The sequence below is a fragment of the Pongo pygmaeus genome, chromosome 7, assembly GCF_028885625.2.
Source record: "Pongo pygmaeus isolate AG05252 chromosome 7, NHGRI_mPonPyg2-v2.0_pri, whole genome shotgun sequence".
Classification (NCBI taxonomy): domain Eukaryota; kingdom Metazoa; phylum Chordata; class Mammalia; order Primates; family Hominidae; genus Pongo; species Pongo pygmaeus.
In genome coordinates, this window is record NC_072380.2 from 41,959,585 (window position 1) to 41,985,537 (window position 25,953).

The window sequence follows — 25,953 nt, forward strand, 5'->3', positions numbered from 1 at the left end:
AATAGCCTGAAGGTGATTAGTGTGAAGCCAAAATGTTTGCCAGAGAGACTTGATAGGATACTCCCAAGTTCAGGGATTTGGAATGTGCGATGTAAAATTGGAATACTTTTGTGAGATATTTGAAATAGTGGAATTTCACAATGAGTGGCCGGTATGGGGAGAGGCTGGAGGAGTTTAATCTCTATGTGGAAAATATGGCAAAATCTTGCAAATTTAAATATGTGTATTTTCTTTTCCTCTGCAATTCCATTTCTAGGAATTTACCCCGAAAATATATTGGCTAAGCACATTTTGTGTACTAAGTCACGCATATACCTGGTTATTCGTTACAACATTATTTACACACACACACACACACACACACAAAGAGTAAAAACATCAGTGTTTAGCCTTAGGAGACTGGTGAACTAAGTTGTGGCACATTCTTAAGTTGAAAACTGTGCACCTGCAGAGTGAAGGAGCTCTATGTGTATTGATGGGACATTCTTCTAAGATGTGTTCAGCTAAAAACAAAAACAAAAAGCAAGGTGAAGAATAATATGTCATTGTTGTGTGGCCTGGGGGCCAGTGGTGATGGAGAACCATTGTGATTTCCTTGTTTAAGCATAGAATGTCTTGGGAAGAATACAAAGGTGGTTACAACCTTTGGCAGCATCTGTGCAGAACCACTCTGAGTACCTGGGGGACAGGTAGGAAGGAGATGTACTTTCCATAGCACCCACTTTTTTTCTTTTAAACGTGTCTTATATACATGTATTTTATATTCAGAAAGTTTGACCACCGATCATATCTTTTGGGTTGAAAACTGTGAAACCTCTATGTTTCCCTCCCACATTCATGTCTGCCACCTGTTGGGTCTGCCTGGTCTCTTTGACCTTGATGACTTGAGAAGCAGGCATTGACCACACTGACAGTTTTAGGCTTACCCTAAAACAGTCCGCCTGGCCCCCAGCATATTGACATTTTTCCTCTTGATTTGTGTGACTGACAGTGTTTCTGTTTCCCTCCCCCAGCTTTGGCAGCATGTAAGCAGCTGTTTGCCAAGAACCCAGGTCACTGCTAAGAAAGGGTGTCTTCGGGAGAAGAGTGTCCAGAGGAGACCAATGCCAGATGCATCTGGAGTTACACTCAGCACTTGCAGTATGAGACATTGTGTGCCAGCATCTCCTTCCTTCTGGCAAAGACTGTAGCTCTCCAGGTAGGAGGGTCCTGGAAGCTGTGAGCACCAGGAGCCTTGCCAGAGGAGGATGGGGCCAGATATGAACTCTCTACCATGAACATGGTTCTCAGCTTATAAAGAAATTTTAAGTAAAACAATTATTTAATTTCCACATATTCAAGTTCAAAAGCCTTCTGTGTGAAGTGCCAGTGATTACCCCTCCATAGGAGTTATCAGGATTTTTCTGGCACCAAGTTGAATTCTTCTTGGTACTTCTGGTAGTGACAGATCTGCAGGACAGATTATCTGTTGAATGCTCTTGGGCAGGAAAACCATGTAAAACCTCTGGAAGCAGCATCAGGACAGCAGTGCGGAGCCCCCGTCCTCACTGCTCACTTGCACAGAAACTCCATCTGGACTCGGATGCTTTTACTGAAGACCCATCGAGCTTCATTCATCTTTAGAGTCCATCCATTCTGGGGAGACCTGGCGTTTGCAGCTGCCTCCTGTGGCCGTGTTTTTCTGTCATTCTGTTCCCAGGCCTTCTATTCAGGCGGTTGAAGGGTGTGGACTTTGGAATGGGGTTTGCTGTTCTTCGGGAACTTGCTTCCTTTCCCTGGCTGGTGCTGTCGAGAAAGACCATCTGAAGGCTGCAATTTGTTCTTAGGGAGGCAGGTGCTGGCCTGGCCTGGATCTTCCACCATGTTCCTGTTGCTGCCTTTTGATAGCCTGATTGTCAACCTTCTGGGCATCTCCCTGACTGTCCTCTTCACCCTCCTTCTCGTTTTCATCATAGTGCCAGCCATTTTTGGAGTCTCCTTTGGTATCCGCAAACTCTACATGAAAACTCTGTTAAAAATCTTTGCGGTAAGTTGTGCTGTTATAAAAGGTTGCTTCACAGAGGAGGGTAGAAGTGCATTTAGCAAAAAGTTATTCTTACAGGCCTATTGTTATCTCTTTATTAGATAGGGAGAAAGTTGGGAGAATGGGAAGTGGCTTTTTGAGTAAGAAGAATAACTAAACGTGTACTTTTGAAAGGTACTTGTGTGTTTGATTTATGCCGAGCTGAGGGACCTATACCATGACTCCACATGTTGCCTGTTTATTTCAAAGAGAATGGGGCTTAGAATTAAAGAAAAGCACTGCCAATCTCTGTCTCTTCTTGCATAACTGATGCCGTAGCTCGAAGCTGCTGCAGGCATATTCCCTCACTGAGAAGCATGGGAGCCTCTTCTCTTCCAGGCATTTATTCTAAGTAGGTCCTTGCATTTCAGACTAAAAGAATGGACAGAAAAGGGCATTTGAATTGTTTTATTTTCTTAAAGATAGAGGCAAAGGATACATTTCTGAACATATGTCAGAACTTACCTGACCGTTGAATTATACCAAACTGGTCACGTTGTAAGGAAATGGGTGAGAAGTGATGTTTTTTGGAAGTTGATCTCTCCCACAAGACTTAAATACCTCTGCACAGATTTGGTGATTTCATTGTAATGTCTGTTTTTAGTAGTCACCAAATCTTTAGGGATTCATGTATAATTTGAGAAGTGCACTTATAGTAGTAAAAATAATACAGCATTGTTTGTTCATATTTTATCTTTTTCTTTTCTTTTTTTTTTTTTTTTTTTTTTTTGAGACAGAGTCTCACTCTATCACCCAGGCTGGAATGCAGTGGCGCAATCACGGCTCACTGCAACCTCTGCCTCCCGGGTTCAAGCAATTCACCTGCTTCAGCCTCCTGAGTAGCTGGGACTACAGGCCCATGCCACCACACCCGGCTAATTTTTTCGTATTTTTAGTAGAGACAGGATTTCACCATGTTGGCCAGGCTGGTCTCGAACTCCTGACCCCTCAAGTGACCCACCCATCTCAGCCTACCAGAGTGCTGGGATTACAGGCCTGAGCCACTGTACCTGGCCCATATTGTATCTTCTGGTTTTGAAAGTAACTTTTATCATTTTTCTTTGGTTCCTTATAATTCTGTGGTACATGGGGCATTTTATCAACCTACATTTTATTTATCTGCATTTTATCAATGAAGAAAAAGACTCAGATTAAGTGAGCTATGTGAAATGTTACATTATAGTGGGAAATACTTTTTATGTTTGTCATTGAATCTTGGGTTTTTTCTTTTTTGGTACTTAGTATGTCTATAAGCATATGGTTTTTTTTTTTCACATTTAAGAAAACCAAGGGGAAATTGACAACATAAAGTTAATAATTTTAGAGTGAACAGTTCAGTAGCGTTTACTATATTCACATTGTTTTCTGTCCAGTTCACAACATTTTCATCAGTCCAAAGGAAACCCCACACTCATTAAGCATTCACTTCCCATTCCTCCCTCCGCCAGCCCTGGCAACCACAGTCTGCATTCTGCCTCTGAATTTACCTATTCTGCATATTTCATGTGAATGGAATCATACCAAATATGCCCTTTTGTGTCTGGCTTCTTTCACTCAGCATAACGTTTTCAAGGTTCATCAGCATTGTAGCACGTGTCACTACTTCTCTTCTGCCTGTTTGTGGGTGGGGGGCTGAATTATATTTTACTGTATGTCTCTACCATAATTTGCTCATCCTTTCATCCATTGATGGACAAGGATGGGCTGTTTCTACCTTCTCTGGATATTTTGAATAGTGCTGCTGTGGACCTGTGTGTACATGCATTTGTTTGAGTACCTGTTTTTTAAGAATATAATCTTAGAGCATTGCTTAGGATGGACTTGGGGTTATCTGTATCTGGGTCCTTGCTACTCAGAGAGCGATCTGGAGAGCAGCTGCATGAGCGTCGCCAAGCAGCTGGTTAGAAATGACCATCGCAGGCCCACCCCAGACCTATTGAGTTAGACTCTGCACAGGTAAATCAGATGCATATTAAAATTTGAGGAGTGGTGATCTAGTCAGTCTTTGGACTGGCTGTTTTTTAATATATTTATTTTAATTAGGAAATGTAATTTTCATATATTTTGTCCAAGAAAATCTCGAGCAGCACACAGGATCCCTGCGGATGATATAACTTACACCTGGGCCCTTTTACCACCATGAAAAACATCTATCAGGATAGAATTAGTAGAAAAGCTGAGAAACTTAGGACACAGTGAGTGGTGTCTAGTGTCTAGCTTTCATTTACATTTGTAAGCAAGTGGTTAATTCGTGGACCTATGGAAATTGTAATTATTAAAAGGTAGAAGTAAGAGTTATGAGCCTAGAGTTCTCTTGTAGTAGTTAAAATTTCACTTGGATGACTTTGCGTGGGACAGAAGGCCTAGAATCCATGTATATTCCTTGCTCCATCTTGAAAATGTCCCCAAAATTAATACTTTAAAGTTTGTAGCCAAATAAATCCTTTGTACTGTGACTATTATTTAAAATGTACATCCCTATGACTTTTAATGTAGATTATGATACAATGGAAAATTCATCATATGTGTACTTTGGGCCAATTTATAGGACCTGCAGTCTTGAACCAACAGAGACTATTTGAAGCCACATCTTGAAAATTACTGGTTTGGGCCACAGTGGTGTATGTATGTATGTATGTATTTATTTATGAGACAGAGTCTCGCTCTTTTCCCCAGGCTGGAGTGCAGTGGCGTGATCTTGGCCCACTGCAGCCTCCTCCTGGGTTCAATCAATTCTCCTGCCTCAGCCACCCAAGTAGCTGGGATGACAGGCGCGCGCCACCACACCCGGCTAATTTTTGTATTTTTAGTAAAGGCAGGGTTTCGCCATGTTGCTCAGGCTGGTCTTGAACTCCTGGCCTCAACTGATCCATTCGACTCAGTCTCCCAAAGTGCTGGGATTACAGGCGTGAGCCACCACACCTGGCCTGGGGCACAGTGATTTAGAAGTGGTAATGGAAGTAGCGTATGTATATTTGTGACCTCAACATTTAGAATTTCAGAAACTAGATTTGCACTCCTTCCTTCCTTAGAGGTGTGTGCCAGCCACCGAAAGGGTTGTAGATGCCCTGTGGGGCCTGTCCTGTTCGTGGACCATTACAGCCTGGCTGTAAACTGAGTCACGTGGGCCGGAAAGGACTGGCGTGTTCCTTCAGGGGCCTGGGGTTCTCCGGAGGAGTGCTGGTTTTTTCTCACCCTCTCTTACTGCTCTGATTCGATCTGAATGGAAGGTAGGAACTGAATGCTGCCTTCTCAGTGGTCACATAGGTACAGCTGAACTTGGCCCAGTGGGCTTCAGGTCTTGGGAAGTCAGTATCTGTCTATCTGTCTAAAATACACCTATACTTGTGGGTGTTTGTGTGTACCTTTCTTAAAATTGAGGAGTGTCTTAGTCTATTTAGGCTGCTATAACGAACTACCATGGGTTGGGTGGCTTAAAAAACACATTTAGTTTTTACATTTCTGGAGGCTGGGAAAACCATGTCCAGGCACCAACAGATTCAGTGTCTGGTGAGGCCACTTCCTGGTTCGTAGACATCTGTCTTCTCTCTATGCCTTCATGCGGCAGAGGGATGAGGGAGCCCTCTGAGGTCCCTTTTATAAGGGTACTACTAGTGCTATTCATGATGGCTTCACCTTCATGACCTTATCACCTCCCAAAGGCTCCACCTCCAAATGCCATCACCTTGGGGCTTAGGTTTCAACATGAATTTTGAGGGGACATAAACATTTATTCTCTAGCAAGGAGAGACCTTTATTTTACCTTTTTAAGCCTCTTCACCGCTTCCTAAATTGGAATAATGGGTATAAGTTTAGAGCCGGAAGAAGGTTCAGAGATCATCTTCATTTTGCCGTTCTCCCTCCTGTCAGTGCATTTAAATCTCCTGGGGAGGCATTTTAAAAAATACTTCTGGGGCTGGGCGCGGTGGCTCATGCCTGTAATCCCAGCACTTTGGGAGGCCGAGGCAGGTAGATCGCCTGAGGTCGGGAGTTCGAGACCAGCCTGGTCAACATTGTGAAACTCAGTCTCTACTAAAAATACAAAATTAGCCGGGCGTAGTGACGCACATCTGTAATCCCAGCTACTCGGGAGGCTGAAGCAGAAGAATCGCTTGAACCCAGGAGGCAGAGGTTGCAGTGAGCGGAGATCCTGCCACTGCATTCCAGCCTGGGTGACAGAGCAAGACTCCGTCTCAAAAAAAAAAAAAAGTACTTTTGGGCCCCAGAACCTGCTTTAATTGATCTGAGTAGGTGTTTTTTTAAAAGCTCCCCAGGGTATTCTGATGTCTCAAGTATGGACCTCAGTGACTGTTCCTGACACAGAGGATGTGGGGGGCAGGATGCTGTGACATGTGAGATTAGGTTAGAAAATGCAGTAGGGCTTCTATCTGGCCCATCTCTCAGGCCGCTTGCCCCTGGACCCCAGCTGTCATGTTGTAAGGAAGCCAACCAGGTGTAGGCAGCCCAGCTCCCAGCTCAGTGAGGCCCTGAAGGCCAGCACCAGCCACCCCACACTGGAGGGATGAGTCTTCTGAGGATTCCAGTCCTCAGCTGCACAGAATGAGTGAATGAATGAATGAATGAGTAGTGTATTCACCTAGTTTTGGGGTGGCTTGTAATATAGCAATAAGATAGACAGACAGACCTTAGAAAATTTTAAACATTCATTCATGACCCACAGCTTGTAACACCTTTTAATTTTTTTTTTTTTTTTTTTGCCTTCTTCCTTTCAGTCTTTGGCAATGCACATTTATATTTTATGGCTGTATTAATAGTGTTTACTTGTTGTGTGTCTGCATTTTCTTTTGGCATTTTATCAGCCATTTTCACATTTTACTAAATAATCTTCATAAAGATCATTAAAACTGGATACCTAATAGTTCATGCAGTACATACACCTGTGCTTTTGGCAGACCTAAGCAAGCCCTGGCTTACAGCTCCTTTCACATGACTAGTTCTCCCTATATAAAGGAACCAGGAGAAAATATTTGTGTACCTGCCAAGGGAGAAGGAATATGGAGAGGGTATGGGTGGATCAATGTCTTTTCTATTCCCTTTCCTGGAAGCCCTAACTCAGTGCAGGTCCTCTTCATGCTGAGTCACAGATCTTTGTGTGCAGAGAGCAGCATGTGACTGGAAGGGTTTTAGTGTTTGCTTAATGTTTGTGCTTCACATGAACCCCCTCCACAATGGTGATGGTATCACTAGGAGTAGAATTCCCAGGAGTAGACTCTCAGCTGAGTTGAAAATGGCCTGGAAGAGGGGAGAGAAGAAAGCCTGGATGTAAAGGAGAAAGATGAGAACAAATAATGTGAAAGGAGTTGATCAGGTCACGTTAGAGAAGATGAGACAGCTATAATGTGATCTGTGTTAAACTCCAAGGTGGGACTTGTTGGTGGAGAGTCATAGAAACCAGTGGCGGTTGTGGAGAAGCTGAAGAGACTAGTGGTGGTGATTGTGTGCGATGGGCATTCGTGTTGGGTCAGGCAGCTGTTACCTTGAATCCCAGGGCTTTCATTACTGGCTCTGAAAAAGGCATTGAACTTTCCCGTGATTCTTCATCTAGAGAGTGGGAGTATTAATACTCCTTTCACATGGTTGGAGTGAAAGAGGCCATCCCACCCCGACGAGGAGTATGATTTTAACATAGCCTTGAGTAGGTTAAAGGACAAACTGAAGCAGACAGGAATTGAGGGGGAAGACGAAAGGAAATAGTGCCAGGTTTTGTCATTTTGGCTCTACTTTTCCATAAGGAGACCTTGATGGAGAGAAATATTGAGAGTTGATGAATTAAATTAGTGACTGCCTACTAAGTAGAAGGCACTCTCTCAGACTGTGCTGAAATGCACATAGGGGTAAGTTCTGGCTGCTGCCTCTTGAGGTATGTGTAGTCTAGTAGGAAAGACAAATACATGCATCTATAACTAATTCAGAATGGGATACCAGTTGAAATACACAGGCAGAGGTGAATTCTGATTGCAGGAATTGAGTAGGTAACATTTCTTAGATTTCACATTTGAACTGGATCCTAAAAGGGAGAACAATAGAGCATTCTAGAAGCACAGTTGATAAAGGCGAAAAGGTAATCTTGTTTAGAGATGGCACATAGTTCAGTAGAGCAAAAACACTGGGCACATGGAGGGAATGAGGTGGGTTACAATACTGAACTTCAGGCATTGGGTTGTTTTTTTTTTTTTTTTTTTTGAGACAGAGTCTCCCTCTGTTGCCCAGGCTGGAGTGCAGTGGCGCAATCTCGGCTCACTGCAACCTTTGCCTCCTGGGTTCAAGCGATTCTCCTGCCTCAGCCCCCTGATTAGCTGGGGTTACAGGCCTGTGCCACCACACCTATTTTTGTAGTGTTAGTAGAGATGGGGTTTTGCCAGGTTGGCCAGGCTGGTCTCAAACTCCTGACCTCAAGTGATCCACCCTCCTCAGCCTCCTAAAGTTCTGGGATCACAGGCATGATCCACCGCGCCCAGCCCATTGAAGGTTTTTGAACAAGAAAGTGACGTGGCTGGACTCTGACAGCATGTGTTCAGGTGGATCGGAGGGAAGCAAGAGGGAAGTAATTCAATAGGGAATAAGGGAGTGCAGAGGACAGGGCATGAACCACGAGGCAGCTGGGTGAGAGCATCCTCTTGGGAGGATGGCGAGGGCTTGCTGTATCTTGCCTTATGCATCTCTTCCATCTGGTGCTTCCTGAGCTGTGTGTCCTTTATCATAAAGCCATACATGTAAGTAAACCATTGCCCTGAGTCTTGCGAGTCACTCCAGCATATTGAACCTGAAGAAAGGTTGTGGGGACCCCGATTTATAGCTGGTCAGTCAGAAGTATGAGTCACGTGAGACTTTCAACTTGCATCTGAAGTAGGGGCAGTCATGTGGGACTGACTCTTAACTTGTGGGATCTGATACCAACTCCAGGTCAGTAGCCTCAGAATTGAATTGAATTGAATTAGAGGACACCCAGCTGGTGCCTGCTGAAGATTTGCTTGGTTTGGGTTTGTGGGGGCATTCCTCACACATCTGGTATCAGGAGTGTGCTGTGTGAGTATAGTGCAGAGAAGCAGTGTTTTCCCAGAGTCCCTTTGATTTGGTCCAGTAGGGTTTGTAGGGGCCAAGGGAAAGCATCCCCTTTGCCCTCTGAAGATTCACTGAAAAATCAACTCTCAAAAGCAGATTAATAAAAGAAAAGACATACAAATTTGTTAATGTGCACAGGAGTTTTACAAAGATCTCAAAGAAATAGCCAGATGGCTGATGCTTTTGTAGCATTTGATGTTACAGAAGCAGTGGGGGCTCCAAGCATGGCCAAAAAACAGGCTATGGCGGTAAATCAGGTGGCAATAGGTAACAAGGAGAGAAGAGGAGGCCTGGCTAGCACAGGTAGTCTTGTGTAGATGAAACCTCACAGATAGCAGCCCTTCAAGAGTGTAGATGCTAAGTGTTTCTTTCAGACCTTTAAAGGCGTCTGACTGTCAGTTCTTTCTAGATTGGGACAGGGAGGGAGGTGCTTCAGAGAAAGTCCATTTGCATCTGTTTACTTCACTTTGTCTCCTCTACAGATGCAAATTCCTCCTACAAAAGACAGTTTCTCTGTTATTCTTGCATTTCCAGTCCTTCTGAACAGTCGTCTTGAAATATGTCAAAGAAGTATATTTCAGGATGAAATATTTTGGTTTCTTTCAGGCAGAAAGAATCCAGTTCATTGATGAGCCATTTCTCAAACTCCTGGCCTTAAATGATCCTCCTGCCCATAGTGCTGGGATTACAGGTGTGAGCCACTGCACCCAGCCACCTGATCAGCCATTTCTTAACAGGCTGTTCAGCCCTCTCCTCTTTTCCCCTGCCCTTGTGACTTGGGACAATTTTTTCCTAAACACAGATGCGTTTTGTCATGTTCCTGAAGTTAAAAAGCAGGAGGCCAAAGGGATGTTTATTACTGAACTGCCACAGAACTAGGAGATGTAGAATCTCAATTAGCAGATCCTTTTCCCGTGATGACAGAGCCTGCAGGCGTCTTGAATTTTGCACATTGAAACAATCCTCAGACTGAAATTGTCATCTGCAAGAGGCCTGATGTCATATATTCTCTGCCTATTGCAGTCTCATGGAGTATCCGAATTGTCAGTACAGAATGAAGTTTCTCTCTCTTTTTTTTTTTTTTTTTTGTGACAGGGTCTTGCTCTGTCTCCCAGGCTAGAGTGCAGTGGTGCAATCTCCGCTCACTGCAGCCTCAACGTCCCCTGGCTCCCATCTCAGCCTCTGGAGTAGCTGGGACTACAGGCACACGTCACTATGCCTAGCTAATTTTTTTGTATTTTTTAGATACGGGATTTTGCCATGTTGCCCAGGCTGGTCTCAAACTCCTGGGCTCAAACGATCTTCCTGCCTTGGCCTCCCAAAGTGCTAGGATTACAGGCATGAGCCCCACTGCGTCTGGCCCCAAGTTTTTCTCTTCTGATTATTCTTGCAGTGCCAAAACAGAGCCTGGCCAAAATGTAGAACCCTAAATTCTGGTTGAGTGACCTGTGTTTCTGCATGCCAGGATTGTTGTGAACTCTCTTGCCCCTTTTCACCTCTTTAGTTCTAGGAAACCAGATGAGATTTACCTTCCTCCATTTTAGGTATTATATTAACATTTTTAAAGGAAAGCTCATCTGTGCTTAGAGCCAAAAGACATCAATGGCCAAATATCTGAAACAGAGAAAATGGGTCATGTGAGTTTTCTTGCCTTTGAACTTTCTTTGCGCGGTGACTTTGTGAGCCACCTTCCTTTCTAGACTGTGGGGTTTGAGATTTCCAGAAGAGGTCAGATCACTGATCAAACTCGCGTGCAGCATTCGGCTTTGCTGGACCACGTGGTGCAGTCTTGCTGACCCTTTGGGCTTTGCCAGCAGAACCCGCACCACGTACCCTGGGCCATGTGCATCCTCCCGTGCCATGGGATGATGGGCTCGTGCCCACCATGCATAGCTGTGGAAGCCGAAGGTTGAGGCTTTTGAATGCCTATTCTGTTTCTCTGACTCACCGTGGACATGACATAGCTTTCTCTCTAGTGATACCATATCCAGGTGGGAATAAGTGCACCCACGTTTTCACCTTTCAGTTGATAGTGGAAGAGAACCAGCCCCTGGCTGTCTTATACCAGCGAAACCAGTTTTAATGAAGAGGGGTTCTAGGAAAAGCATCTTTTTCCTAGGTCTTTTCCAGAATCTGTGTTATTTCGGTAATAATGAGGACAGAGTGCTTTGCATTTCCCCAGTTTTGTCCCATACGTGATTTCATTTTATCCTAAGCGACCCCGTGAAGTAGGAGTTTGAGGTAGTATCAATCCTGTTATGCAGATAAAGAGACCAAGATTCAGAGACTTGGAATGGGTTGCTTAATGAACGCAGCTAGTGAGTGTAAACTTGGGAATTGAATCTGGGTTTTTTTTTTCGATCTCCTAATAGTGTTGTTTTTTTCCTTTAACACTATAAAGCCACTCCCAGGCCTTTCAATATTAAGTTGTGGGATTCTCCCATTAAAATGTTACTCCTGTTACTGGACAGTCCAAGCATATGTATTACTTAAGCTCTTTGTCTCCTTTAAAATGAAAATTGCTGCTTTCTTGGAATAATTTGGTGGCAGGCAGTAGTTTACGGGATACCTGGCTTCGCGTTTAGAGTAGCTGCCGTGGGGCAGTGCAGGAGGAATCGTGAGGTCTGTGCTGTCAGCAAGTGAGCTCCCTACAGCCCGGAGACAGAGAGACAGACGTAGGCAGTGAGGAACTAGGCCTGAGGAACTCACCCCAGCTTCTTGAAGTTCCAAGTGTTTTGCTATAGGTGACTTAACTCTTGGTCCCAGTTGTCAAGGAAGGAGCTGCTCTGGGGAGAGGTGGTTTGAGTTTCCTTCTAGACTATGTGCTTCTTGGCTACGGTCTTAGGTGACTGGGACTGAGGCTTTCACAGAAAAGAGATGGAGGTGTTCACTGATTGAAAACAGGTCTCATTCTTGCTCTTGTATCTTGCTTCCTTCCCCTCCCAGTGGGCTACCTTGAGAATGGAGCGAGGAGCCAAGGAGAAGAACCACCAGCTTTACAAGCCCTACACCAATGGTAAGATGGGGGTGTAGTCCTTGTCCTGAGAGGTCCATTTGAACAGTGTTCCCCAGTGCTTCTGGTGCCACACCCCTCTTCCCTGCATTAGTGCAGGATGTGTGCTATGAGTATGTCTCACGTGCTCTCCCCCAGCGTGCTGCTTGACAGGGACACACTCTTTTGCAGGAATCATTGCAAAGGATCCCACTTCACTAGAAGAAGAGATCAAAGAGATTCGTCGAAGTGGTAGTAGTAAGGCTCTGGACAACACTCCAGAGTTCGAGCTCTCTGACATTTTCTACTTTTGCCGGAAAGGAATGGAGACCATTATGGATGATGAGGTGACAAAGAGATTCTCAGCAGAAGAACTGGAGTCCTGGAACCTGCTGAGCAGAACCAATTATAACTTCCAGTACATCAGCCTTCGGCTCACGGTCCTATGGGGGTTAGGAGTGCTGATTCGGTACTGCTTCCTGCTGCCGCTCAGGTGAGGCAGGGCCTGCGGGGAGTGGGGCTCGCTGCTGCCACCCCACATGGTGCACAGCCCACCTGCCTGCTCTGCTGTGTGTTCCTGTTCTAGAAAGGAGGAGGGAATGACTGTCATTAGCCAGGCCACGTGACTCTTTGGAGGGATACACTGGTGATTCTTCTTTAGAGGCCCTTGGATTCTCTGCATATCAGACAGAAATAGTTGGATTTCTTAAAGACAGCTTGCTTGTCTAGATGACAGCAAACACAGGGACAGGGAACATTGTGTGCTTTCTGCCACTCCTTCCTGGACATGGCTTGTTCTTTCCTGAAGCTTGCCTCTCAGGTACAGAGGCAGTATTGATCTTTCAGCTTCTCTGCACCATGTGCTGCTCTGAGTGTGCCTTGCCAGATGCTAATACCTTCAAGCTCCACCTCCTGTTGCTTCAGAGGGAAGCTGTGCTTCCACCGGGGTTTCCAGCCAAAGGGAAAGGGAGGGCAGCAGGGAGCAGCCCTGTGGCAGAATGGCCAGCTTAGGGTTTTCCAGCCTTCCAGCTGCCTGAGGCCTCAGGAGATGCAGGCAGCTGAGAGCCAGACCCATGGCTCACTGTCAGTTGGAATCGAAAGGATCTCTGGTTCTGATAGGCCTGCTTACATTTCTAGGTGAACTCTGGTCCAGGTCCCAGGTGAGCAGGTCTTGGGGGTGGTTTTTGTGATGCCCACTTTGATTTTCACACCTTCAGTTCTGTACTTGGTAGGATTTGCTGGCTGTGCTCTAACTTTTCTTCTTCTTACAGGATAGCACTGGCTTTCACAGGGATTAGCCTTCTGGTGGTGGGCACAACTGTGGTGGGATACTTGCCAAATGGGAGGTGAGTAGAGTGTGGCAGTCCATGCCTGAAGGACAGTTAGTTCTGGGAATGGTGCTCAGATATCGAAGGCAAGGCCACTTCTTTGGACACAACCAAAACCATGGAATCTTAGATGGATTAAATAACCCAGTGGTGGCCAGGCGCGGTGGCTCACGCATGTAATCCCAGCACTTTGGGAGGCTGAGGTGGGTGGATCACCTGAGGTCAGGAGTTTGAGACCAGCCTGGCCAGCATGGCGAAACCCTGTCTCTACTAAAAATACAAAAGTTAGCCAGGCGCGGTGGTGGGTGCCTGTAATCCCAGCTACTTGGGAAGCTGAGGCAGGAGAATCCTTGAATCCAGGGGGCAGAGGTTGCAGTGAGCCAATATCACACCACTGCACTCCAGCCTAGGCAACAGAGGGAGACTCCATCTCAAATAATAATAACAACCCAATGGCAACAATGGCATCAGCAGTAAAGTCTTTACTTATTTTTAATTTTGATCTATCACTGTTCTTTTTGTCCTTCAGCCCTCACATTCTTCCCATTTTAAAGACAAAAGGGAGAATACACAAACATGTAGAGTCTGAGACTCAGATGTTAACAGATTTTACAGCTTGTTTAGTTTTGAGCATTTGACTGTGTGGATAAAGTGGTGAGACAATACAGTTTTTAAAATGTTTTGAAATGTAGGGAGGTTTTGTCTGTTTGTGTGAAGAATATTTTGCTCCCTTTGGGAAGTTCTGGGGTTTAGAAACCTTTCTTCTGCCTGGGCGGGTGAGGAGGTTGGCCTCTGGCCTTGGGCCTGCCTCTGGATGTTGACTGGGGGAACGGAGTTCAGCCCGCCTGTGGTCTGCGGATGCCAGATTCTAGGCTGTGAATTCTCCACCCACTGATTTGGGTGGATGTAAGTGAGTCTCCCTGTCCCCTCTTTCTTTCCTCATGTGTGAACATAAAGGTGCTCATGCATCACAGGACTTTCCTGTACGTGCTCATGTCTATAAAAGCACTTTGCTGTCATAAAGGACTGCTGAGCTGTTCAAGTCAGCAACTTTCTGTCTTCCTGTATGTAAAATAAAACCCAGAATCCTTGTCCTGTTGTTGCAGGTTTAAGGAGTTCATGAGTAAACATGTTCACTTAATGTGTTACCGGATCTGCGTGCGAGCGCTGACAGCCATCATCACCTATCATGACAGGTGAGAGCGCTTTATATCAATAGGAAGGGAGATGGCGCTGCAGGAAACACCACCCACCTATACTTGGCCAAATGGGAAGACACTTCTGAGCTTTTAGTTAGAGCAGATGAAGCGTGTGAGGTGAGAGGTGTGTTACATGAACTGTTTCACACTAATTTTGGTTGCTTTGCATACATTTTAAACCCAGGGAAAACAGACCAAGAAACGGTGGCATCTGTGTGGCCAATCATACCTCGCCGATCGATGTGATCATCTTGGCCAGCGATGGCTATTATGCCATGGTAAGAGCTCTTTCTGGTGCGTTCTTGAGGCAAGACTTCCTGCTTTAGACTGGTCAGGGCTAGGAGGCTCCTGGACCCTTCACATAAACACTTTTATGCGTAGGCCAGGCCCCCACCTTACTGTCACTGTGGGGGCTCTGTGGGACTGTGATAGGAGATACCCTGGGCAGAGTGATTGGTGAGTGTGGCTGGAGAGGATGCTGAGGGCGGTCAGGCAGACCAGCAGGGGGAGAGGGAGTTGCTGGCAAGGACTGTGTCCGGGGCATCTGAGAATCTGCCCAGGGAGGGGCAGTTTTACACAGGAAATCGCGCTACTTTAGTATTTTAGTATTTTGTCTTAGGGGTTTCAGTTATGTTTTTAATTACCTATTTCTAGTATTACTGATTAAAAGGAGAAGTTTAAGATTTGGGGAGTCTTGGTAGTGAGCAACCTTCAGCCGGCAAGCGTTAGAGGTAAGAGGTTGGACCAGCAAGCGTTAGAGGTGAGAAGTTGACTGCTTATTTTGTGAGATCTGGTGCTTCCTAGAGTGGGGAGATTTGTGTGAAGATGGCTTCACTACTAATGAGTCCTGTGCCTGCACTTAGGTGGGTCAAGTGCACGGGGGACTCATGGGTGTGATTCAGAGAGCCATGGTGAAGGCCTGCCCACACGTCTGGTTTGAGCGCTCGGAAGTGAAGGATCGCCACCTGGTGGCTAAGAGGTAATGAACAGAACACTGCTGTTGTGCTTGGCCAGTTAGAATGCTGAAAAGGTTTCAGGGTAGTTATCCCTCCACAGTGCAGTTACATGCCTTCTATCATAAGCCTACACTGCTTTCATAATAATTTTTTCCTAAAACATGAGATTTTAAAAGTGGCCAGGTGTGGTGGTTCATGCCTGTAATCCCAGCACTTTGGGAGGCCGAGGTGGGCGGATCACTTGAGGTCAGGAGTTTGAGACTAGCCTTACCAACATGGTGAAAATACAAAATACTAAAAATACAAAAATTATTGACGGGCATCTGTACTCCCAGCTACTAGGGAGACTGAGGCAGGAGAATAGATTGAACCAGGGAGGCAGAGGTTACAGTGAGCTGAGATCGCACCATTGCATTCCAGCCTGGGCGACAGAGTGAGACTCTGTCTTAAAAAAAAAAAAGTATAGAAACCATAGTATTATTTACCAAGTTAATAATGTTTCTTAACCTTTTTTTAATTCATTGTACCCATCGCAATAAACAAAATACGAATTTTTACTGCTATTTGAAACCTCAAAATGAATTCATTTATCACAAATAAAAAGAAACCTAAGGCAGTGGAACAAAGTACTGCCCTGTTTTCAAACTTTAAAAAGATGAATCTAGTATAAGTAATGCAAAGAGATTTGCAGCAGACAGAGACATCAAGACAGTTGAGACCAAGCCACACATGGTGGCTCAGGCCTGTAATCCCAGTGCTTTGAGAGCCCGGGAGTTCGAGACCAGCCTGGGCAACATAGGGAGACCCCCATCTCTACAAAAAATTTAAAAATTAGCTGAGCGTGGTGGTACGCTTCTGTAGTCCCAGCTACTTGGGAGGCTGATGTGGGAGGATCGCTTGAGCCAGGGAGGGTGAGACTGCAGTGAGCTGTGATTGCACCACTGCATTCCAGCCTGGGCAACACAGGGAGACCCTGTCTCAAAAAACAACAAATAAGAAAAGACAGTTGAGATTATCTTCCAAAGAGACAGATGAACCCTCCCCTAACTCCCTTTGCTACATCTCAGGGACAGAGCATTGAGCCAGCAGGGCTGGGCCCAGCCTCACAACTGTTACATAGTCTAGTGACACAGGTTTATTGAGGGGGCCATGCCCAGGCCTTGTGGCAGGTGTCTCTTTCAGGTGGCCCCCAGGTTGAGTGGCATTGTTGGTGCTCCGATGTTCACACAGAATTGAACAGTTCTGTGAATTAAATGGTAACCTGATTTTTGTCTATCCATATACATTTTTTCTTGATGAGCATTAGATTATGGGTTTAAAAGGATACATTCATGCTTGTTAACTTTTTATAATCGAAACTAGTGTCACAAATAAATAGATTATTTATAAACATATTTTGACAATGATGTGTATAAGGTTGTCTGATCCTTCATTTTATTTTCCTCTTTGAAAGACTGACTGAACATGTGCAAGATAAAAGCAAGCTGCCTATCCTCATCTTCCCAGAAGGTAAGAAGGGGTTGGTTGCCCCAAAGCACTTCTGTGGGGAGTGCAGGAGTGTGATGCTGATGTTTCCTGGGAACCAAGGCCCTCAGCCCTTGTTGGGGTTATCTGTTTTCACTGAATAATGTTAGGTCCCCTTTAGGTTGGAAGTAGGACTAAAAACTCAGGTAAGTTCAGAATTTGAACTAAGAATGCCATAGTGTGAACTCCCCAAATGCAGGAATTTCTTCTGTAACGTTTCAGCTCCTCACAGAGCTCGTGGTGTTCTCCTAAGGCCACTGCGCGTCTCTGCTTTATCTAGGCTGTGTGTATGAATCAGGGAAAGTGGTCCTGTAGAAAGAGAATCGGAGGCACCATCTTGCCTGTCTCTGTTAAGTGTTTGTTTTTAAGTTAGGGAGATGACAGATGTATCTTACTGGAGGAACCATTAGAAGAATTTTGGCTATTATACTTAGTCTTTAAGAAACACCTAATATCTGGGGTAAAGGGCCAACAGAAATAGCATTTTATTGTCTCCTGCATTTTAGGAACCTGCATCAATAATACATCGGTGATGATGTTCAAAAAGGGAAGTTTTGAAATTGGAGCCACAGTTTACCCTGTTGCTATCAAGGTACAAGACCTCCAATGGTACACACTGTCATTACTGGAGCTGCTGTGAGTGGGGTGCAGCAGGAGGAGGTAGAGGAAGGAGCTGGGGTCACCAGTCTGTGGTTGACGCCCTCAGCAGAGTGGCGTGGGGCTGGGTTGATGTGGGTCAAGTGCTGCCGGAGGAGGATGGTGAGTGCTCAGCACCCCCTTAGAAGGGCCTGGGGAGTGTGGCATGGAGGACAGCCAGATTCCCGCCTGCATGCTGCTGCCGCCACCATTCGGGAAATGGCAAGCCCTTCACTTCTTACCTTGCTTCATAAACCTAGCTGGAATGTAGGCCCCTCCACATGGAAAGGTGGGTGATTGCAGGGCACAGTGGTGTGGTTTCAAGCTGGATTTTTGCATTTTGGGGGAGCCATGAGGATGGGGGGGGTCCTTACTCCAGCCCAGTGGGAGAAACAGCTTCACTGCTTTTAGTTGTGTCATCTTTTAGACCTACAGCAGCTCCTAAAAATTATTTTTTTTAGGAGATGGACCTAAAAATGAGATGGACCCTGGGAGTTTATCTAATCTACGTCGACCCTTTAGGAACTGCTCCTCTAACCCTTCAGACACCCAGAGCTATAGGATGTGATTAGCTAGTCATCTGCACATTGTTCCTCCCCGCTCTTACCCTCTTCACATCCACCAGGCCTCACATCATGACACCTACAAAACACAGGCCATCCTCAGTGTGGTTAAAGTATTTAGGCTGCAGCCTGAGAGCTCGGTAAAATGGTGAGCAGATATGAGTCAGGCTCACGCTTAGAATTTCTTTTGTAGGGGACTGTGGGTTGTCTGCAGAGCATTCTGTAGAGTTGGTTCTGACTTTCTTTTCACCTTGCCAGTGCCACTGGAGAGGTGTTGCTCCTGGTGAGGCCGATGTTCACCAGCCACTCACTGTTCATCATTTAGGCAGAGGACCAGGCCAGGGATGGCAGATGGATATTGCCTGCAGGGGACTCTGATTGACAGGCTAGGACTCACCAGAGCCTGAGGATGCTGTGTCTGGAAACAGCAGGAAAGAGGAACATGGTCTGGTAGCAGAGTCTGCCTTGGGTGTGGGAGTGAGGACTGGCATCTGCATCCTGCATTCTGGCAAAACGAGGACAGGTGCTTTGCAGTGTGACCGTGAAGCTGCTGGATGGAAGCCCTTACTGCTGCCTCCAGAACAGCGGCTCTTGAACTTAGGCTGCATCAGCATTGCCTGCAGGGATTGTTAAAATGCAGATTGCTGGGCCCCACACCTGGGGTTATTGAACTTCCCATTCTTTTTCTTTTGAGGTAGGGTCTCTGTCACCTAGGCTGGAGTGCAGTGGCACAATCATGACTCATGCAACCTTGACCTCCCACATTCAGGTGATTCTGGTGTCTCAGCCTCCCAAGTAGCTGGGATTACAGGTGCACGCCACCACACCCGGCTAATTTTTTAATTTTTGTAGAGACGGAGTTTCACCATGTTGTCCAGACTGATCTAGAACTCCTGGACTCAAGTGATTCACCTGCCTTGGCCTCTCAAAGTGCTGGGATTACGGACCTGAGCCACCCCCCGGGCCTTCTGAATTTCCATTCTAGCATGTTCTGGGTGGCATTGATGGTGCCCGTCGGGACCACACTGTGATGGCCACAGTTCTGAAGCAGTGGCTCTTAGCTGCTGTCGGAACACGAACCCTGAGGAGTTTCCGATCCTCTCCAAAGTAAAATGCTTATAAATTTTAGATACATTTCCATTCAGTCCACAGAGTAGAGCCCATGTATGGCTAAGAACATCTGGTCTACAGATTACTGGTTTTTTTGAACTCTTTATTGGTAATCAAACTTGGATAACCTTAGCGATTTCAAGGCTCTTCTTATATTTCCACCAGAATTCAGCCATGACCTGATGTGAGGAGTGTGTCGCTGTGTTGAGCTTCTGCCTGGTTTCTCTGTCCACACACACTGCCCAGTGTGGAATAGAGAATCAGCCCGAACAAAGGGTTCTCACACCCTTGTGACATCAGAATTTCCGTCCATATCAGGCTTTATAAAATATAACGACATGACCAGATGTGGTGGCTCACGCCTGTAATCCCAGCACTTTAGGAGGCTGAGGCAGGTGGATCACTTGAGGCCAGGAGTTCGAGACAAGCCTGACTAATATGGTGAAACCCCGTCTCTACTAAAAATACAAAAAATTTAGCCGGGTATAATGGTGGGGTGTCTGTAGCCCCAGCTACTCGGGAGGTTGACGCAGGAGAATGGCATGAACCTGGGAGGTGGAGCTTGCAGTGAGCCTAGATAGCGCCACGGCACTCCAGCCTGGGCAACGGTGTGAATATATATATATATAATAAAAATAAAAAATAAAAAATAATACTTTATGATCATACACATTGCTTAGTTTTAAAAACTTATTATTTTCCCTTGTTTCTGTTGGTATTATAATAACACATCAAGCCTTCTGTAGTTATATCTAAATTTCTTAGCTTCTATAATTAAGCCTAAATTATCTTCATTTTTGTAGTTAGGGCCACAGTCTTGTCAAAATTATCCAGTTTTTATACTGTGGATCATAAAACTTAGGCTGGAAAGGCCTATAAGATCATAGAGTTCAACCCCAGCCCAGCCCACATGCAGGACCCTGCCCTGGGCTCCTTCTCAGGCTTTCCCAGGGAAAGGGCATTTTTGATGTTGTTGGCAGCATGGCTGTGTGGCATAACTCTTGAAATTCTGGCTCCTTTATTTTTCCACTCTGGTCCTGGGTGTTGCACAAGGTCAGCCTACTGCCTTGTGTACAGGATCCCTTCAGACATTCGCTAGCAGCACCAGGCACTTTGTCCAGGCGTTCTCAAGCACCCAGGTCCTCCTGTTGCTCCTTGCGCAACTTCCTCCAGAGCTTACCTACCCTGCTCACCTGCCCCTCCAGCTACTTGTTTGGGGAGAATGTGGGTCACAGCTGCAGCCACATTTTCTGCAAAATGCCAATGAAATAATGAAAGGATCTGATACCTGCTTCACGGTAGATGCAGGCCTGTGTGGTTGAGACCTCCCAGGGCTGTCAGCGTGAGCACAGAGCCGCCTCCGGAACAGACAACTAACTTTGTTGGAAGTGTAAATGGAGAAGCTTTCTAATAGTTTCCTCCCTGGTCTGGGCACCAGAAATCATATTTAAAAGCTGGTGTTTGTGTAAGAAAATATCTTTATTTGGGGGAGATACACTAGGTGAATGACAGGATGCTGGGAGGGGAGAGGTAGAGCAAGTGGGAAATGTTGGCGGTGGTTGAATCAGGGAATGGGTACATGGGAGTGCATGATCCTTTTCTCCCTGGTTTTGGAGATGTTTGAAAACTTTATATACCTATGAGTAAGACCTGAAACTAATCAAAGAGGGAAGACATTTGCTTGAGGCAGGCTGTCAGGGGAGCCTTCCTTACTGATCTGTAGCAGAGGCCGGGTCCCTCAGGGGAGATCAGTGTTGCTCACAGTCAGAACTGGCCACATGGAGAGGGGCTTCCACAGTACTCATGCAAGGTCAGGGAGCAGCGCCCCCATACCAGCACAGCCCAGTGGAGTCACTCACAGCAGTCACTGTGGACTCGCACACGTTGTGAGAACTACTCTCATCTTACCTCCAGCTTTCCATTGTTTTCAGTATGACCCTCAATTCGGTGATGCCTTCTGGAACAGCAGCAAATATGGGATGGTGACGTACCTGCTGCGAATGATGACCAGCTGGGCCATTGTCTGCAGCGTGTGGTACCTGCCTCCCATGACTAGAGAGGTGAGTGCCCGCCCCAGGCAGGTCTATGCCTGCTCTGTGTAACGTCAAGCTGGGGCTGAGCGGTCTCATTCGTTCTTTTTTACAGGCAGATGAAGATGCCGTCCAGTTTGCGAATAGGGTGAAATCTGCCATTGCCAGGCAGGGAGGACTTGTGGACCTGCTGTGGTAAGTTTAGAGCCAGGCCTTTTCAGCTGAGTTTCTGCAGCAGATGCTGTATCATCGACTTCACTTACATGTCATTCCCCCTGGTGTGGAGAATTAAACTTGTCAGCTCTAGAGAGAGCAGTTTGACTCTCCCCGAATTCTAACCCAGAAGTGCCCTGTGCTTCCTTGACCTTGGGGAACCTGGATCAGGGATGCCTGGACTGAGGCAGTTGATTCTGTGTACCTTTCTGGGGTTTGAACCAGTCTTCCAGGACACCTGGACAGTACCCATCTCTGGGTGGGCATGACCTGCTACTGATCTGAAAACCTCAAGAAGGAAGGAGGACTTTCCCTGGTCCCAGTGTATCTGGCAAAATTGAACCATTCTTAGAAAGGCAAAGGTTGTGTTTGTTGTATTCAGCTTGTTACCTAATAGAGCAGGATTGACATACTTTTTCTGTAGTCAGTAAATATTTTAGGGTTTGCAGGCCATATGGTGTCTGTTGCAGCTACTGATGATCTCTTCCATTGTAGTGTGAAAACAGACAGTCTATAAACCAATGAGCATGACTGTGTTCCAATAAAACTTTATTTAGAAAAACAGGTATCAGCTGGATGTGGCCCGTGGGCTGCATTTGACCAGCCCTTATACTAGAGTATGAGGTAGTTTTATCCCAAACAGTAGGAGACTGACAGGGGTGAATGCTGGTTCAGAGAAAGTTTTCCACTCTGTGGGGCATTTAGGTTTAAGAGCCAAGGGTCAACTGTTGACTTAGATGGGCATTATATATGAGAAAAGAAAGGGTAGAAATTCACATTGTAAACCCAACTGTAAAGTCTCAGGGAATAGATTGGCTCTCAGATGATGGCCTTTTAAAAAATGCTAGCATGGATTGTACACTCACTGTGTGCCAGCCACTGAGCTGCTGGGGCCCTGTGTGATCGTCTCTTTCACCCTCACAGTAGCCACAGCCCTATAAACAGTGTTCCCATTTTACAGATGAGAAACTGAGACTCAGGTTAAATCACTTTTTTCCAAAGTCATAACATAAGCACTGGAGCTAGATTTTGAACCCACATCTAACAGACTTTTAGAGCTTGAAGGTTTAACTTCTGCCCCGTGTTCCCATCTCTGAAGTTTAACAAAGACAGAGTGGCTGCTTTTAAAATCCATGACTTTGCTATGGATTTTAAAGGGTGTAGCGGAGAGACTGAAAGCGGGCTTGGATTTTTATAAGTTGTTGAAGGTGGTGATAATTCTAGAGTGTAGGCACAGAGCGGGCCAGCAGGCGAGAAGGAATGGGACTGTAACGAAACAATCCCAAGTCTGATGGGTTGGTTTGGGGCTGCTGCAAGGAGGCACTGGGGCAGTGAGGCTGGAACTCTGAGAGGCAGCCCCGGAGGTAAACTTCCATTCCTGACGGCACTCTTTTTTTGAGCATGGAAGAAGTCAGAACACGCGTTACCCCCTTGTGTTAGCTCTCTGCATGAGTTCGGAGTATCCCTGGGTCTGAATTAAACAAATGACATTTTACAGATCGATTTTACAGATACGTTATGAGTCAATATTTCTTAAAGCACGTCTACCTTCCGTAATGCCAGAATTCCTCCTTTTCCTTTGTGAGGTGAAGATGAATGTTAGAGTAGAAAGAATTGTAAACTCCTTGGTAGGTTTAAGCAGTTACCAAGTACCTTGAATGTGAGTAGTAAATTCTCACCCCAGGGCAAGGGTAGACCTTTTGAGATAGAAAGGGTGGATGTTGGGAGCCCGGAGCCCCAAATCCCCTGCAGTTGTCTTGGTGAGAGTGCCGCGGGGTACCCTGTTTCTGGCAGGTTTTTCTTGGTATTTGAGCAGCATGGTGCATCTCCCATGGTGTGAGGGTGGCTGGGCGCCCTCTTGGCTGTTACTACATCCAGCCTTTGTCTCTCCAGGGATGGGGGCCTGAAGAGGGAGAAGGTGAAGGACACATTCAAGGAGGAGCAGCAGAAGCTGTACAGCAAGATGATTGTGGGGAACCACAAGGACAGGAGCCGCTCCTGAGCCTGCCTCCAGCTGGCTGGGGCCACCGTGCGGAGTGCCGACGGGCTCAGAGCTGGAGTTGCTGCCGCCGCCCCCACTGCTGTGTCCTTTCCAGACTCCAGGGCTCCCTGGGCTGCTCTGGATCCCAGGACTCCGGCTTTCGCCGAGCCGCAGCGGGATCCCTGTGCACCCGGCGCAGCCTGCCCTTGGTGGTCTAAATGGATGCTGCTGGGTGTCGCAACCCAGGACGAGATGCCTTGTTTCTTTTACAATAAGTCGTTGGAGGAATGCCATTAAAGTGAACTCCCCACCTTTGCACGCTGTGCGGGCTGAGTGGTTGGGGAGATGTGGCCATAGTCTTGTGCTAGAGATGGTGGGACAAGAGTCTGTTATGCAAGCCCATGTGCCAGGGATGTGCTGGGGGCGGCCACCCACTCTCCAGGAAAGGCACAGCTGAGGCACTGTGGCTGGCTTCGGCCTCAACATCGCCCCCAGCCTTGGAGCTCTGCAGACATGATAGGAAGGAAACTGTCATCTGCAGGGGCTTTCAGCAAAATGAAGGGTTAGATTTTTATGCTGCTGCTGATGGGGTCACCAAAGGGAGGGGAAGAGGCCAGGTGGGCCGCTGACTGGGCCATGGGGAGAACGTGTGTTCGTACTCCAGGCTAACCCTGAACTCCCCATGTGATGCGCGCTTTGTTGAATGTGTGTCTCGGTTTCCCCATCTGTAACATGAGTTGGGCGGAATGGTGGTGATTCCTACCTCACAGGGCTGTTGTGGGGATTAAAGTGCTGCGGGTGAGTGAAGGACACATCACGTTCAGTATTTCAAGTACAGGCCCACAAAACGGGGCAGGGCAGGCCTGAGCTCAGAGCTGCTGCACTGGGCTTTGGATTTGTTCTTGTGAGTAAATAAAACTGGCTGGTGAATGAACTGAGGGACTTCTCCCTTTACTTTCTCTCCTGGCTGGGGCCCTGAGTAGCAGGCTTCTCGTGAGGATTCCCGTTCTCTTCTGGGAGCACGGCCCTGGGGCTGCGGAGAAGCCACCTGACTGCTAGAGCGAGGAACCTGCAGCTCAGAAGGTGAATGGCTCGTCTCAGATGCTTGCAGATCTTTGGTTAATTTAGAATTTCCAGCACAGACGTGGATTTCTCCAGAGATTGGGGGTGTGTGCAGGTCGCTGATGTGAGGCCTAGGGGAAGCAATGAGTAAACTCCAGGGTGGGGGAGGAGCAGGGGCCCAGGGAGCCCTGCAGAGGGGCAGGGTGGGCAGGGCATGTGCTGCATGGCGGCTTCCGCACAGCCAGAGAAGGCACCACAGGAAAAGAGTCGGCCACTGGTGCCTGCTGTACAGTCACAGTGGAGGCAGAGCCAAGGCCAAGCAGCCCCTGTGGGTTCTGGGGTTTCACCAGTTTCATGCTCCTCAGCTCCCCATTCATGCCCCACCAGCCCTCATTTGGGACCCACGCTCCCTCGTGGCACAGTCATGACGCCTCTCAGGATTTTGTGCCTGTGGTGCTGAGTGTCACGTCCCCAAGGTCGCCCTCTGGCCTGCAGTTCAGGGAGGTGGTGGGAGTGAAGCTGTGCTCCTGGGGCTGCAGACAGATCCACTTTGCATGTGGCGACCTGCTGGGTTGGCCCTGCAATCTCCTTTTCTCTGCACCTACCTGTGACCTCCCCGGGAGAGCCTCCGGTTTCCTCACCTGCCCTGTTGCCAGCCCAGGGGAAATACTCTTTTTGCTCTCAAATGAAGACTGAAAAAATAAATAAAGTCAGTGTTATGACTAATAACAGTCTCTTAGGAACTGTTTTACAAAATGCTTAAGAACGAAAAGTGATTTTCAGCTTTTATAGGTGATGTTTACAGTGTTTGTAAACCAACTGGAGGGATCAGTAATTGGTCTTAAAGATCCAGTTCTCTTTTAAAAAGTTCATCTGAAACTTTATGATTTGCTACTTTCGTGATTTGCATAGGTATTTATATATACACACACACAGGTTTTGCTTTTGTCTGTCTCACATTCAGCACAGCTGTCTGCGGCCCCTGCCAGCAGGTGTGGCTGCACCTGGTGTGAAGTCACGTGGAGTCAGTGCTGTGGAGGGAAGTCCTGTGCGGGCCGGGCAGTGAGGAGAGGACTGACTCATGCCTGCAGAAACGAAACCTCCCCTTTCTGTGTATGCCTTTTACCATCATCCAGGCGACTGCTCCATCCTTTTAAATTAGGGGTCCTGCAAGCCCCAAGTGACCCATAGTCAGAGTCTGGTTTGGGGTAACC

At 46.7% G+C, this 25,953-nt stretch overlaps 1 protein-coding gene across 9 annotated transcripts in view; it reads left to right on the forward strand.

The window, feature by feature from the left end:
• Window positions 1–24,611, forward strand: part of GPAT4 (glycerol-3-phosphate acyltransferase 4) — a 43,670-nt gene extending 19,059 nt beyond the window's left edge. For 7 of the 9 annotated variants that reach the window (XM_054499699.2, XM_054499695.2, XM_054499696.2 and 4 more), the window contains 12 exons: window positions 1,014–2,026; window positions 12,092–12,161; window positions 12,330–12,630; window positions 13,409–13,483; window positions 14,572–14,661; window positions 14,849–14,942; window positions 15,528–15,643; window positions 17,074–17,129; window positions 17,651–17,736; window positions 21,385–21,513; window positions 21,599–21,678; window positions 23,590–24,611. In XM_054499699.2, coding sequence (XP_054355674.1) covers window positions 1,862–2,026; window positions 12,092–12,161; window positions 12,330–12,630; window positions 13,409–13,483; window positions 14,572–14,661; window positions 14,849–14,942; window positions 15,528–15,643; window positions 17,074–17,129; window positions 17,651–17,736; window positions 21,385–21,513; window positions 21,599–21,678; window positions 23,590–23,698 — 1,371 coding nt within the window. In that variant the 5' untranslated portion in view covers window positions 1,014–1,861 and the 3' untranslated portion in view covers window positions 23,699–24,611. The remainder of the gene's footprint in view (window positions 1–1,013; window positions 2,027–12,091; window positions 12,162–12,329; window positions 12,631–13,408; window positions 13,484–14,571; window positions 14,662–14,848; window positions 14,943–15,527; window positions 15,644–17,073; window positions 17,130–17,650; window positions 17,737–21,384; window positions 21,514–21,598; window positions 21,679–23,589) is intronic. The other 2 variants (XM_054499702.2, XM_054499700.2) reach the window with 1 other exon arrangement.
• The last annotated feature ends 1,342 nt before the right edge of the window (window positions 24,612–25,953 follow it).